The sequence below is a fragment of the Limanda limanda genome, chromosome 12 (assembly GCF_963576545.1).
Source record: "Limanda limanda chromosome 12, fLimLim1.1, whole genome shotgun sequence".
Classification (NCBI taxonomy): domain Eukaryota; kingdom Metazoa; phylum Chordata; class Actinopteri; order Pleuronectiformes; family Pleuronectidae; genus Limanda; species Limanda limanda.
Window position 1 is genome coordinate 22131065 of NC_083647.1, and position 13560 is coordinate 22144624.

Here is a 13560-nt window from a genome sequence, read left to right on the forward strand (position 1 = left end):
CCTGTTTAGTGTGTCATTCCTGCAGCTTCACCAGGAGGCGCTAATTGCTCCCACGGCGACAGGATGATTCGTCACAGTTAAATCCTCCAGTCTGTGGAACAGGTGGATGCGTCTGAGAGGTTTCTGTTGTTCTGAAGGCCACAAAAACATGAAATGGATGAGAAACAGAGAAACCTGTTCAGCCTAAGCCTAACTAATTCACCAGTATCTCAAACTGTGTTCAGACCTGTGAGGATTTCTCTTTCAAGGACAGAAGATGACTGAATTCTCCTGTGAGAACAGAGTTGTTTTCCTCCCTGACGGATGTTTCCTCTGGCTTCAGGAGGATGTGGTTTATTTTTAAAAACACCTTTAGAACACTCAGTCCATCAGGTGTGAACATCTACAAATGTGTAAAAAGCCCAGAGGAGTCTGCTGCTCTGTCTTTCTGCAGGTGGAGTCTGAAGCTCCTCTGGTGGAGAGAGAAGTGTGTCAAGTTGAGTTAGTGAATAGAAGAGGAAGTCAGATGATATCACCTTCAGAATAAAACAGCCAGTAAAAATCATCATCTTAGAGTTACAGTGCTTTAAATTGAGCTTTTGTTGGCATTTCTGTCTCTGACTCTGAATATATGTCATTACTTTATTATTCTATGTAATTGCGTAATATTGCATTTTATTATAATGTAATTCACCTCATTACCGGACATTGTAAACAAGCAGTAAAACAAGTCCGGATTCATCCAAGTAAATCTTCACTTCAGTCAAAAGCGCCAAGAGACTTAACGACCATTTAAACATCATCACTTCAAAAACAGTTCAACAAAGTGAAGACTTATTAAAATAGAAAAATAGGAAGGAAAATATATCAATTAAAACTTTATAAAAGAAGAGGTAAGCAAAGAAATTAATGGTTATTTGTAAATGTATGAATAGAGAACCAAGTGTATAAAAGTTGCTATATGTTTACACCTTATATTCATAGGGATTCAGTCAGTTAATAATTATATTACTATGATTTAAATAGATGAATAAGGGTTTTGGAACTCTGCTGCAATACATTCATATATTTATTTAAATTAATACATTGGATTATAAAAAATCTAGATAACATTTATCACTACAATGGGGCCTACAATGTATTTTCATATAACTTGCTTGAATGGGTTAGTTCATTAATTAAGGATAATAATAAAAAAAACTGCTGGCTGGAGGAGTTTTATTTTGAAAGCTGTAGCCGGTGTGAGGTGGGGGTGCATCTTTAAAGCAGCAGTGTAGAATGAGATGAGACATTGGAGCTGAGATCCTCCAGCAGGAAGGTCTGTGTCTGCAGGAGGAGACAGAAGAAGAAGAAGAAGAAGAAAACTCCTCCTCCTCTTTCTTTCACCTGTGAAATCACCTGTGGACATTTCCCCTCAAAGTAAGTTTCACTTTTCAATCAGCAGATTAAACTCTGGAAGGTTTATTTGTAGGAATATTGTGTCATCAGCCGTTTCATTGGGAAACTTGACTCAGACTTTATATGAAATAAGTTTCATCATATCTCATGATGTGATTTTATCATATTCAAAGCTGTGGATTTCGTCCTGACTGTTTTCTTCAGACTGTTCAGTGACAGTTGCTGTGTGTGTCAGTGCAGATCTCTGATTTCATCCCCTGGGTTATTCTCTCTGTGTCTCTCCTCTGGGAAATCACCCAACAGACTTTGCATTGCAAATGTTGTTCCTTACGTAATGTAACTGCAGGCCGGTGTAACGTTGCTCTGAGCAATTAAATCTGTCTTCTAGAAGCAGGTTAAGATGTTAAATTAACATTTAGGCCCAAATACATGATACTCGGCTGAGCTCGGATGCAGGTTTTTTATAATTCATAATTTATTTGTTGTAGTAGAAGGTTTATTGGTAGAAAACAGAGATTCAACGTGTTTTACATGAGTCTTAATTAAACGTAAAAGCAACATAAGACAATACAAAAATAAAGTAAAAAGAGATTAATTGGAGTAAAAGAGTCAAATCAACAGTAGCTGGGTATGAATTTAATCATTATTTGATTTAATAAGTTGTCGCAGTAAACAGCAAAGTCTTGATCAGTTACTCTCTGAAATCCTCAACGACTTTATTTAAGATCTGCTACAAGTTTCCTTCTTTTAAAACAGATTAATAACACATTATTTTCATACGCTAACCATATTATTATTATTCTCCATTTTTACTAAAATGTTTGTTTTTATCTCGTTTGTTTTCATTCCACTTTATTTATCTACATTTTCAATTATATTTATTATTATTTTAAAATATGAATATCTTCTAATTTTCTGTATTTTCAACTCACATTTAGTCTTGTTGTATATTTGTCGTGAATCTTTACTTCTTAAACTTGAAGCCCATTGATTATCATGTGAAGTTTGTTTCACATGTGGAGAATAAACTGAACGCTGCTTCTCCAGCAGAGGCTTCACGACCAGATCACAAATCTTCAATATTCCTCTCTGTATATTCACAAAAGATGAATCTGAATCAGTTCTTAGTTTTATTAAAGCATCACATTTTTCCTTTTCTGAGCTCAAACCCTCATATAACCTGTTAATATGAATCATAATATGAATTCTGACCATAACTGTGTGAACTTAAAGCAGCAGGTGGTGAATCTACCCTCAGTTTTCTGTCCCTGTGTGAACTTGTCGTAGGTTCGACTCCCTGGACTTGAGCGTTTCCTTTCCTTCTGACCCGAGGATGGAGAAGTACGAGAAGATCGCAAAGATCGGAGAAGGCTCGTACGGCGTCGTGTTCAAGTGCAGGAACAGAGACACGGGGCAGATCGTCGCCATCAAGAAGTTCGTGGAGTCGGAGGACGACCCCATCATCAAGAAGATCGCACTGAGGGAGATCCGGATGCTCAAGGTGACGACACAAGGTCACGCTTTTGTTGTTCTAATTATTCAAAAACTGACTTAGAATTAAGGAATAATCAGGATTATAAGAGTCAGAATTATGAGAGAGTTTGTAAAAGTAAGGTTTATTTTCTCAAAACTGTGAGGAAATGTCTAAATCATGAGATTCTCGCTCAACATTTTAGAGAGAAATTTAAAATTATAAGAATAAATGTAAAATTGTTTCCTTATTAAGTTGAAAGGATGAGATTTCCAAACCTGTGCAAGTAAAAAGATCTAAATTTTGACTTAATAAATCAAAGTTTTGAGCTAGTTCTGCCTTCTTAAGTGAAACCAAACCTAAACTTTGACTTTACTACATCTTCTTTCTCCTCCTTGTCTCCACACACGTCTCTTTAGAAAACTTCAGATTTAAAATTCATGTAAACAATGAAGACCAGAGTCCAGATATAACAAAGTATCAGGATAAACTTCCAAGTCAAGTAGGTGGATAGAAAAGAACATCACAGAAAGTAAAGTTGCCGAGTCGATGCAGCTCTTGACTGTGAGGTTTTTATTTGATGTTTTAAAGATGCAGACCCTGTTTTTAGGACCTTATAAAGAAACACTGTCCTCTCTGTTGTGCCGAGCAGCGGGGGGGACGCTGGCCGTTAATTCTCCGGAGGGGAAACATTCTTTGTGGCTGCAGCACGGAAAACGTCTCGTTTAGGGAAGAAAAGCTCTTCAGGAACTCAAAGTGTCTCTGGAGTTTAATAACAGAAAAGGACAAATTCTACAACTTCTAACAACTGAAAAAGCTTCGGCCTCAGGTGGTCGTCTTTGATCTTTCGGTTAATATCTGTTTATTAATCTCAAATCTCAAAGTTCTGAGGTCTTAGTGTTTCCCACCAGACTTGGACTCCAACAGTTGAGTTTAATCTGAATGTTGTTCTGTCTGTCTTTCCTTCACGTTTCAGGTTCTGAGACGTTGTGGTACAGTGGTGCAGGTTTAATTAGTCATGCTGTGGGTGGGGGGGTCGCGGCCTGCTGGACTCCAGCGGCTCATAAATACGACAGGATGGGGACGGGTCGTCAGGGGCAACAGCATGTTTATCACCATCTGGAAACAGTTGAGTCTGTTTGATTAGAGCAAACCACAGATCGCTGCCACACCACAGACTGGACTGGTTTCCTGAAGTCACTGGTTTTGTGTCTATTGAGGCCTTTTCCTGATAATGTGCAGATTGCATCTCTCTTTCTGCCTCTAATGTTTGTCTCTTGTGTGTGTGTGTGTATTTCTGTGTGTCTGTGTGTGTGTGTGCAGAAACTGAAACACGCCAACCTGGTGAACCTGATTGAGGTTTTTCGGCGGAAGCGGAAGCTCCACCTGGTTTTCGAGTACTGCGATCACACGGTGCTGAACGAGCTGGACCGACATCCCCGAGGGTGAGAGTTTCTGAATCACAGTCACACTTTCATCCTCAAGAGAAGCAGCGTCCACTCAAGACTCTGTTTCTCAAGATCCATTCAGTAGCTGCTCTGGAGCTTTGGATCTTACTTTGTTTCGTCGTGAAGGATTTGTAGAATTTGTAGGAACAAACAAAACAAACAAAAAGACACAAGATCGACAAGACGACAACAAACTATAACAGGAAACCAAAACAACCGCGAATAACAGACATTTATGCTAAAGAATAAAAAATAAAAGTACCTTGAAACCTTATGTTTATTGTCACACCTGTAATCATGTTAAAAATGATTTCAGGCTCCATTGCAGCACAAATAAAGTAGTCGAGTAAGGAATATAATACAGAACAATAAAAAACAGAATAACAGATGCTATTTATAAGTAGTTTACAGCAGCTGAATAACTCCTAAACCCTATGGAACTACATGTAAGTTTGCCAGATGTGGATTTGTATTTGGGATGTGAACCAAACTGCACAAACACATAAATCCCTGAGAAATAAGCAAAACATTTTAATAAACAATCTATTTTGCAGAACAAATCCTGGATCAGACCCTTTTTGTCCGGATCCACTCCAACATTTAATTGGCTTCTTTCTTTCCACCAATTATTGTGGAAAAACGTTTTTGTGTAATCATGCTGCACACAAACACACAGGAGTGAAAAGAAAGGCTCCTTGGTGCAAGTAATAATAATATAAAACACAGAATAGAATAAAATGTGTGTTTACACAATAAATGTACAACTAAGAACACAAAGACATGAGAAGAAACGCACATATACAAACTATATAAATACTGATTTTAACAAATTCTCGCCGTTAGATTGATAGATAGATGGATGGATACTTTATTAATCCCGTGGGAAATTTAGGACATCCAGTAGCTTATACACTTCTACACTTATACACCTCACGTACATACATACATAAGTCACATATACATTGGGAGAACATATAGATATAGAAGCCGTAGACACTTGTTATGCACTGGTTGTGTAATAAAACCAGTCCCACTCCCACTCCCAGCTGCTGAGAGATCCTCACCAGTATAAATCTGACTCTGGTTGCTTTTCATTTAACAACGTGCTGTGTACTTTCTATTACTTCTACATTACACCTACACACCAGCGTACACTGGGCTTTGTGCGACTCTGATGTGCACAATGTGTGTCTCCTGGGACGCTGACCCGGCCCCTGTGGAATGTTTACAGTGGTGCTCTCCCAGAATGCTTTGCTGTCGAGGGGATGTCTCGCTCGGCCACATTTTATACGGAGTGTTTTCGCTGTCTGGTCCCCCCCCCTCGGGTCCTGGCCTGAAGCCCTCTGGACGCAGACGGTTCAAAAGAGGAGAAAACAAAGTGTGGAGAAGGGGCGGAGATTGTTTTTAATTGCCCGTCACAGGGCTCGATTTAGCCATTTCCACGGCAACACTGATGGACGACGGTCCCTGGAGGAAACAAAGCCTCAGTGTTGAGCCTCGGGACGGAGCGGCCGGGCGGCTTCACTGTCGTCTCACTGTCCGAGGGACGAGAGACAAGTCTGAGAAGCTGAACAACTGCAGTCACAGAGAAAGACTGATTTTTACTTTTCCTTCATCCAGGGACAAAGTTCTGTTTCTTTTATTAGATTCATCTCTTCCATTCGCCTCTTACAAACAAACTTAGTTCCAGTTCCTCTGGGGAACAGTCAAGGTCCCCAGAGGATCAATCCCACTGATTTATATGCTTTGTTGACCCCTGACCTCTTCCACAGCGCCACCATGAGGACGATATTCTGACTTTGAATCAGAATCTGGATTGATTGTATCTTTATTCAATTACGTTTAAAACTGTCATTGAGATTTAAAGAGACCAAGAGGTGGGAGTCACAGCAATAAATACAAAGTAAATGACTGAAATATAAAAGAACGTGATATGAAAACTACACAAAAGACGAAATTTAAAAAAAATACAAATCAGCACAGGTTATAAATTAGTATTACAGAGATAATTTAACATATTGGACGCATTTTTTCTTAAAATTACTAAATCAGACTTGATTACGGGTCTGATACTTAAAGTGCAATTTTGGGCATATCCAATAAATCAGAATCAGAATTATTTGTATTGCCACGTATATTTGCATATATTGGAAATTGCCATGGTGTGGTTGGTGCACTGTACATAAAACAAAACAACAATATATACAGTAAGAAATATATATATCTAGTGAATTGAAATGTAGTTTGAATTGGTTCCAGGTCTCTACTTCAGCAGATAATGACTTTACTTGGGAAGATAAAACTTTAATTGAAAAATGATCAGCTAGTGAACGTTTTAATATTTCCAGTGTCTGAACCTCCTCCTTGTCCGTCCCTCAGATGAAACAGGAACATGTTCTCCTCTAACATGAAGCTCTGTGTTTTCTCAGTGTCCCCGAGCACCTGGTGAAGAGCATCACATGGCAGACGCTTCAGGCCGTGAACTTCTGCCACAAACAAAACGTAAGTGATCGACTCTGTGGAATTTTGTCCTCGGCTTGTTTTTGAAATTCCTCCGGTCTCCTCCCTCCTCCAGCTCCCACCCGGCCCCTCTGCTTTACGACTCCTCTTCCTCCTCTTCCTCCTCGTCTTCTTTTCTTCAACAAGAATTCCTTCCCCTTGGCTGAGGAACAGTTAATGCATCACCAAGACACAACAAACACTCCCTTTAACTGGACCCCCCCCCCCTCTCCTTTTTACACAGGCCCTTTATCCTCTACACAACTCTGAACATGTTTAAACTCACACAGGGATGTTTGTGTGTCTGCAGTGCATCCACAGGGACGTGAAGCCGGAGAACATCCTCATCACCAAACATCAGGTCATCAAACTCTGTGACTTTGGCTTTGCCAGGATCCTCAGTAAGACTTTCAGACTTTATCCACAGTGACAGTGACCCCTGGTGGACGTACCTGTCCCTAGCTCTGTGTTTGTGTTAGTGTTTTGAAAGCGCAGTCGTTTAATAAAATAGGTTTCAGCCCTGTCTCATGTAGTTTTTATTAATTCATGGTTAATTGTACAGTAAAGATTCGCAAATTCGATTTCTTAATCTTTAAATAAATAGACTTAATTAGATTTGATGAGCATTCAAAATAGAATTTATAAAACAAATGACAAATGAAATATTAATCCATGAGTATATTATTCATTTTAAAGAGGAACTGATTAAAACAACATAAAACCATCAATTACAAGTACATGAATTAAAAATAGAAGAAAAAATTCAGGAGCCCCCAAAGACTCAAGGGGTCAGAGATATAGAAAGAAATAATCTAAATGTTTATTCTGCAAAAAAAGATTTGAAAAAAATGATGTTAATGTTAGTATATGTGTAACGCTTTCCTACAATACATACAATACATACAAATGTAACATATCTAAAAAGGGAAAATATTGTGTTGTGCTGCTCACATCTCGTATCTGTGTGTGTGTGTGTGTGTGTCTGTGTCCTCAGCTGGTCCATGTGACTACTACACAGACTACGTCGCGACCCGGTGGTATCGAGCCCCCGAGCTGCTGGTGGGCGACACGCAGTACGGAGCCCCAGTGGACGTGTGGGCCATCGGTTGTGTGTTTGCTGAGCTGCTGTCAGGAATCCCTCTGTGGCCCGGGAAGTCCGACATGGACCAACTCTACCTGATCAGGAAGACTCTCGGTGAGATCAGAAGCTTTTTGTGAAAAATGTTATTTATAACTTCTCCATATTGTGATTAAATACGACAATATTTAAATAATCCTTGTTGCATTGACTGTTCCTCTTGTTCTCTGCAGGAGATCTGATCCCTCGACATCAGCAGGTTTTCAGCAACAACCAGTTCTTCAGTGGAGTTTCCATCCCAGAGCCACAGGAGATGGTGAGTTCTGCTGGTTTCCCTCAGCATGCAGAAGATCAATTATGTGAATTCAAATTAAGAAATACAGGAAAATGTGACTTATGAAACATTTTCTGTTTGTGTAGGAAACTTTGGAGCAGAAATATCCGAATCTCTCACATCAAGCTCTGAGTCTCATGAAGGTAAAGATCAAATGCATTTTTAACATAAAAAGCATGAGCTATACATGATTGATCATAAAGTTTGGGCATATTTGACTACATCTCTTATTGTGAAGTCATGGAAAACTCTACTTTCAGTCATTTAACATTTTGCATTTGCACAACCTATCAGAAACTGTGAAAGTGCTGTGTTCTTTCCCTCCCTCTCTCTCCCTCTCTCTCCCTCTCTGACCCTCCTCCCTGGTTCAGGGTTGCCTGAGGATGGACCCTTCGGAGCGTCTGACCTGTGGCCAGCTCCTCCTGCATCCGTACTTCGACCACCTGCGTGAGAAGAGCCAGAGCTCGTCCCGTGAGGAGGAGCGTTCCAGCAACAAGAGGACGCGCTTCCCTCGCAAGCAGCTCCCCCCCGGGGTGAGCCGCCTCATGTTGGATGAATGAACTCTGGACTTTCACCACAGCTTCTGTTTCACAGGGCTGTGGTGAAAGTCAGGGTTTGTCAAATCTAACTGGTATTTTCTGTAAAAATTTAATTCTGGGATGTTTTCTTTCTGAGCAAAGAAAGGACGAATTGTGAAAGAAACATCAAAGTCTTGGGTTGAATGAAACTTAACTTTATTGACAGATCATTTATTGATTATGTCCTTTCCACTAACATGGAGGATACAGGGTTTACGACCTATACTGCAGCCAGCCACCAGGGGGAACCTTTTGGGGATCTGTCATGTCATTCATCTTTGTGTTCATTCTATAACTTGAAATGATTGTAATCCAGACGAGAACATCACATTTTTCAAAACATTATATCTGATGAATCAAGGAAATATATCAGTGTCTAATCTGCGGTTTTCTTCTTCTATTATTAATAGTAATAGTTGTAGTATTATGATTATGTAGAATAAACCAAACCCCTGGGAAACTGACTATAAAACAAAGTTCGGTGACATATACGTTCACATTTCACTACCAGAGGGAACCTCGATAACAGAACTTTCATCCAGGTTGAAATAATTTGCCTCATAAATATAATTAGCTTTATATATGTTTGTTCTCTTTCCTCCCTCCAGTATTTGCCGCAGCTGACCGGCAGCAGCATCTTCCCGGCTCTGGACAACAAGAAGTACTACAACAACCTGCGCAGGTTCAACTACCACCTCCCCAACATCTAAACCCACGGATCGGAATTCAAATCCTCACCATCGACCTGCTGTTTCCTAATAAAACACTCAGGAGAGGAAGCTACGAGAGCATTCGAGAGGATCCCACAACTTTCTACAGTTTGTTTTTCCACATGAGGTGATGTCGGTCTATGCACTATTCCCAGCGCGTGGAGTCACACATGCTGGTTTTTTGTATGTTGTCTACATATCAAGTCGATTTGTACTTTGTGTAGACGTGTGAAGACGATGAGCGACGGCCGCTCTGCTTGTAGTCGCTGAGGAGACTGGAGGTAAAACTACCACGTACTGCCTTGCCTGGTTTGCCAAATGATTGTTTTTTTATTATATAATGTAACTTGTGAGAGTTTTTGTTAGTTGACTTTTATGTTGTCTTTGAATAAGTTAAATAATGTAGGACTCAGACTATTTTTTGGTCACGACTAATGAACATTTCTGAAAATATTAATTGACATCAGGAGTGAAAACACTTTTAAACATTCCCTCAACTTCCCCTCGGCGTCATTTATCAGGAACAGCACCACTTTGTCCTCATTGTCTCTGGAGCTTTGGTGCTAAGGAGGTTTTCCACCGTCCGTCTCGCCTCCGATTTTGTACAAACGCCAAATTAATCTAAAGAGAAATGATTTGAAATCCTCAGAATTTTCACAAAACTGTTTCTGCCTGTGGAACCGCATGTTGAGAATATAATAAAGTAAAGAAATGTTCAACCAATCAAAACAAAGAACTGGTGTCGATATCATAAAGTGCTTTAACTATTTTCATTCTTTCTTGTTTGGATTGTTTCTTTATCATTTGTTCACAGAAGCTTAGAAATTAGTTCACTATCAGCAACGTCTCAATAACTAAACCCTTGGAGGCTGGCATCACATTTCCAGGATCTTAAGGATCTGCTTCTCGGACAATCAAAGCCCTGCAGCTCAACTCTCCTCCTTCAACATTGTTTTTTTTTCATTACAACAATAACTTGCTCTACGAAGTGAGAAGCTGTCAGTTCAGGTCCAGCGTTAGATCCAGACGTGGGAGAGCCTTCTGCAGTCTGTCTGCTGTCGTCTGTTTGTCTTTGATTCCCGGCAGATCGCTGAGAAACAGAGACTCCAGATTCCTGTTTGGAGTTAAAACTCGTTAGTGTTACAAAATAAGAGCATACATGGACCGGAAAAGTTATTTCAAAGGTTACGTCCTAACACTCACTTGAGTTGGTGAAGGGCAATGACGCCCTTATCGGTCACGTTCCCACACGACACCACCTCCATCGAGTTCACACTCTCCTGCAGGTTCTCTATCGAGCTCAGCCTCTCCAGACACGCGTCTTCAATGTAGATGCACTTGTTGAACTTCATTTCCTCCACATGTTTCAAACCATCTAGAAAAATGAAAACAGAAAAACAAGGATCAGCATTTTCTGTACTCATTAAATATAAATTTGGAGAGCTGCAGTTACTAGGGTCAGAGACGGTGAACTATCCGTGTCCGTTCACTGTAAAACATCCCGGCAGCTTGCGTCACTTTTGGATAATCAGACTTGGAGCGATGCACTTTCACCCGTCTCTTCCCTTTCTGGTTAACTCCGAGCCGTTATCACTTTCAGGTCAACGGCCGAGATCAAGCTCAGGTTAAGCTTTAATATTTAATTTGAACAGGACTTTGATGGCAGGGTTTCTGCTGGTTTAAACAAGTTCAACTTAAGACCACAAAGAATTGAATTTAAGACCGACAGTAGGTCAAGTCACAGAATTACATTTACTTCCCCATAATTGGAGAGAAGGTGAAGTTAAGACTAATCCTCAAAATGCAAGAGAGACAGTAGGTATCCAGTCTTTTCTCTAGCTTCAGTTATCAGGTTTCTAGTTCTATTGCAGCCTGTTAATATCTGTGTTGTTGAGAAAGAACAACAAAACACAGACATTACAAACTAAATACCAATTTTAAAGCTTAACAGAAGTAGCATTAAATTAACACTAACATAATTACGATTTATAAGATGATATTTTAACAGATTTAAGACTTCTTAGGGCCTATAATTCTAATTATTAAATTTAAGACCCCACAGAAACTCTGTTAGTTTGTCAACCCAACACTGTGAGATATATTCATGGTCCTCAGGGGATTCATTCAATTGACTTTGGTTTAGCTGAATGCTACATGCTAGTGTTACAGATCTAGTATTGGACAAGTCATGAGGACGAGAACATAACATTCTCCACTGACCCAGGTGGTCAAAGCCTCTGTACATGATGCAGGAGTCAGTCGCGTCGATGGCCTGGATCTTGTATCGGTCCAGGGGTCCGGTGGGAAGTCCGTTGTAGTCCTGGTGCCACCGGTCGAACCCTTGGAACCTCACTTTGGCTCCACACCTCAGCAGCCACTCTGCTGCAGCTCGGTCTGGACCGATAGACTTGATCCTCTCATAGTCCACCCTGAGAGAAGAGCGACACACATTCAAAGTACAGTAGCACAAGTACACGCTGGGGACAGAGCTGGGTCATGATGGGCTGTTACTTGGAGGAAAGAAGAGGATAGAGAAGAGGGTGAATAAATATAAAGTCTACCTGGCAAACTGCCCACCAGGTCATCTGAGCAAAATATACTGGAAATATTTCAACATCTGTTTGTTTTTCTGTGTTTCACAACTTTTTAAGAAGTTATTTTGAGATTCTTTCTGCCTGTTGGTTAAACTCAATAAGACCACAGGGAACTTCAGGTTGTGAAAACTTCTAAAAACGAACTCCTTGTTGACACTTAATAATATGATGTTCCATTTTTGTTGACATCCTCAGGGATGTGTAAATTAAATTATATAATAATAATAACCTGTATTTGTTGACCACGAAAAACCCCTGTGTGTTTGTGTGTTTGCTGGTTTGTTTGTAAGCAAAATGATACAAAAACAACTTAGTGGATTTCCACAAAACAATGTGAAAGTAGGTGGTTTCATAAGGAGATTGTTGTGGGATTGATATATATATATTTGATATGTTTATGCTTCTGATCAGCACTTTTGAGTTTCTTTAATTCCCACTTAGCCTTGAATGACTTCTGTGTATGACGGTGTCTTGTTGCATCACTGTGCAGCTGCCACACGTGTCCAGTGAACCTGCAGGAGAATGGAAGTTGCTCACTTGTTGAAAACTGCATTGAGCCAGCCCCAGAAGTGTCTCTGGCTCCGCCCCCTCTGACTCACTGCAGCCTGCACCGCCTTCGATAAGAGTCTCATGTCTCAGCTGGAAAACACGGTCAAATAATAATAATAATAAAATTATACCTTTATTCTATAACACTTACACGCTCACAAAGTTCTGCACAAAATATGCGTAAAATACTAAAATAAAAGGTAGTCAATTCATATAAATAAAGTTGTCTCATTCTCTCATTTGAATATTTATATAGTCTGTGTTTATAGAGTCTGTATTTAAATAGTCTGTATTTATATAGTCTGTATACAACTAGTCTGTATATAAATAGTCTGTATTTATACAGTCTGTATACAACTAGTCTGTAGTTATATAGTCTGTATATAAATAGTCTGTATTTATGTTGTCTGTACTAGTCTGTAGTTGTATAGTTTGCAATTATATAGTCTGTAATTATAATTTATAGTTATATAGTTTGAATTTATAAAATCTGCATTTATATAGACTGTTGATATATAGTCTGTAGTTGTATAGTCTGGATTTATAGAGTCTGTAATTGTATATTCAGTGGTTTTATAGTTCATATCTATATAGTCTGTATCTACGTATGTAGTCTGTATTTATAGAGTCTGTAAACAACTAGTCTGTATATAAATAGTCTGTATTTATATAGTCTGTAGTTTGAATTTATCAAATCTGCATTTACATAGACTGTATTTATAAAGTCTGTAGTTATATAGTCTGTATTTATATTAATTTACACAGATTCACACACACACATTCACACAGGTCATCTATACGCAGCACTTGTCCTATGTCCTGTGTCTTGCCCAAGGACACTTTAGCATTCACACTGGCATCGAACCTCTCTGCCCACTCAGCCCGCTCTGCCACAGCCTCCACATGTAATATCACCAGATGT

General features: G+C 39.5%; 2 protein-coding genes across 2 annotated transcripts; one reads left to right on the forward strand and one right to left on the reverse strand.

The window, feature by feature from the left end:
- The first annotated feature begins 1352 nt into the window (after positions 1 to 1352).
- On the forward strand, positions 1353 to 10247 carry cdkl1 (cyclin dependent kinase like 1 (CDC2 related kinase)). The gene is made up of 10 exons (XM_061082798.1): positions 1353 to 1398; positions 2665 to 2878; positions 4172 to 4293; positions 6726 to 6798; positions 7106 to 7196; positions 7790 to 7990; positions 8107 to 8189; positions 8294 to 8350; positions 8579 to 8740; positions 9394 to 10247. The coding sequence occupies exons 2-10, from the start codon at positions 2711 to 2713 to the stop codon at positions 9493 to 9495; spliced, it is 1059 nt and encodes a 352-aa protein (XP_060938781.1). The 5' UTR covers positions 1353 to 1398; positions 2665 to 2710; the 3' UTR covers positions 9496 to 10247.
- dmac2l (distal membrane arm assembly component 2 like) lies at positions 8925 to 12737 on the reverse strand. Its single transcript, XM_061082799.1, has 4 exons — positions 12627 to 12737; positions 11716 to 11924; positions 10699 to 10870; positions 8925 to 10609 (listed from the first exon to the last, which is right to left on the reverse strand). Exons 1-4 carry the CDS (start codon positions 12719 to 12721, stop codon positions 10495 to 10497), a joined length of 591 nt encoding a protein of 196 aa, XP_060938782.1. The 5' UTR covers positions 12722 to 12737; the 3' UTR covers positions 8925 to 10494.
- Between the last annotated feature and the right edge of the window lie 823 nt (positions 12738 to 13560).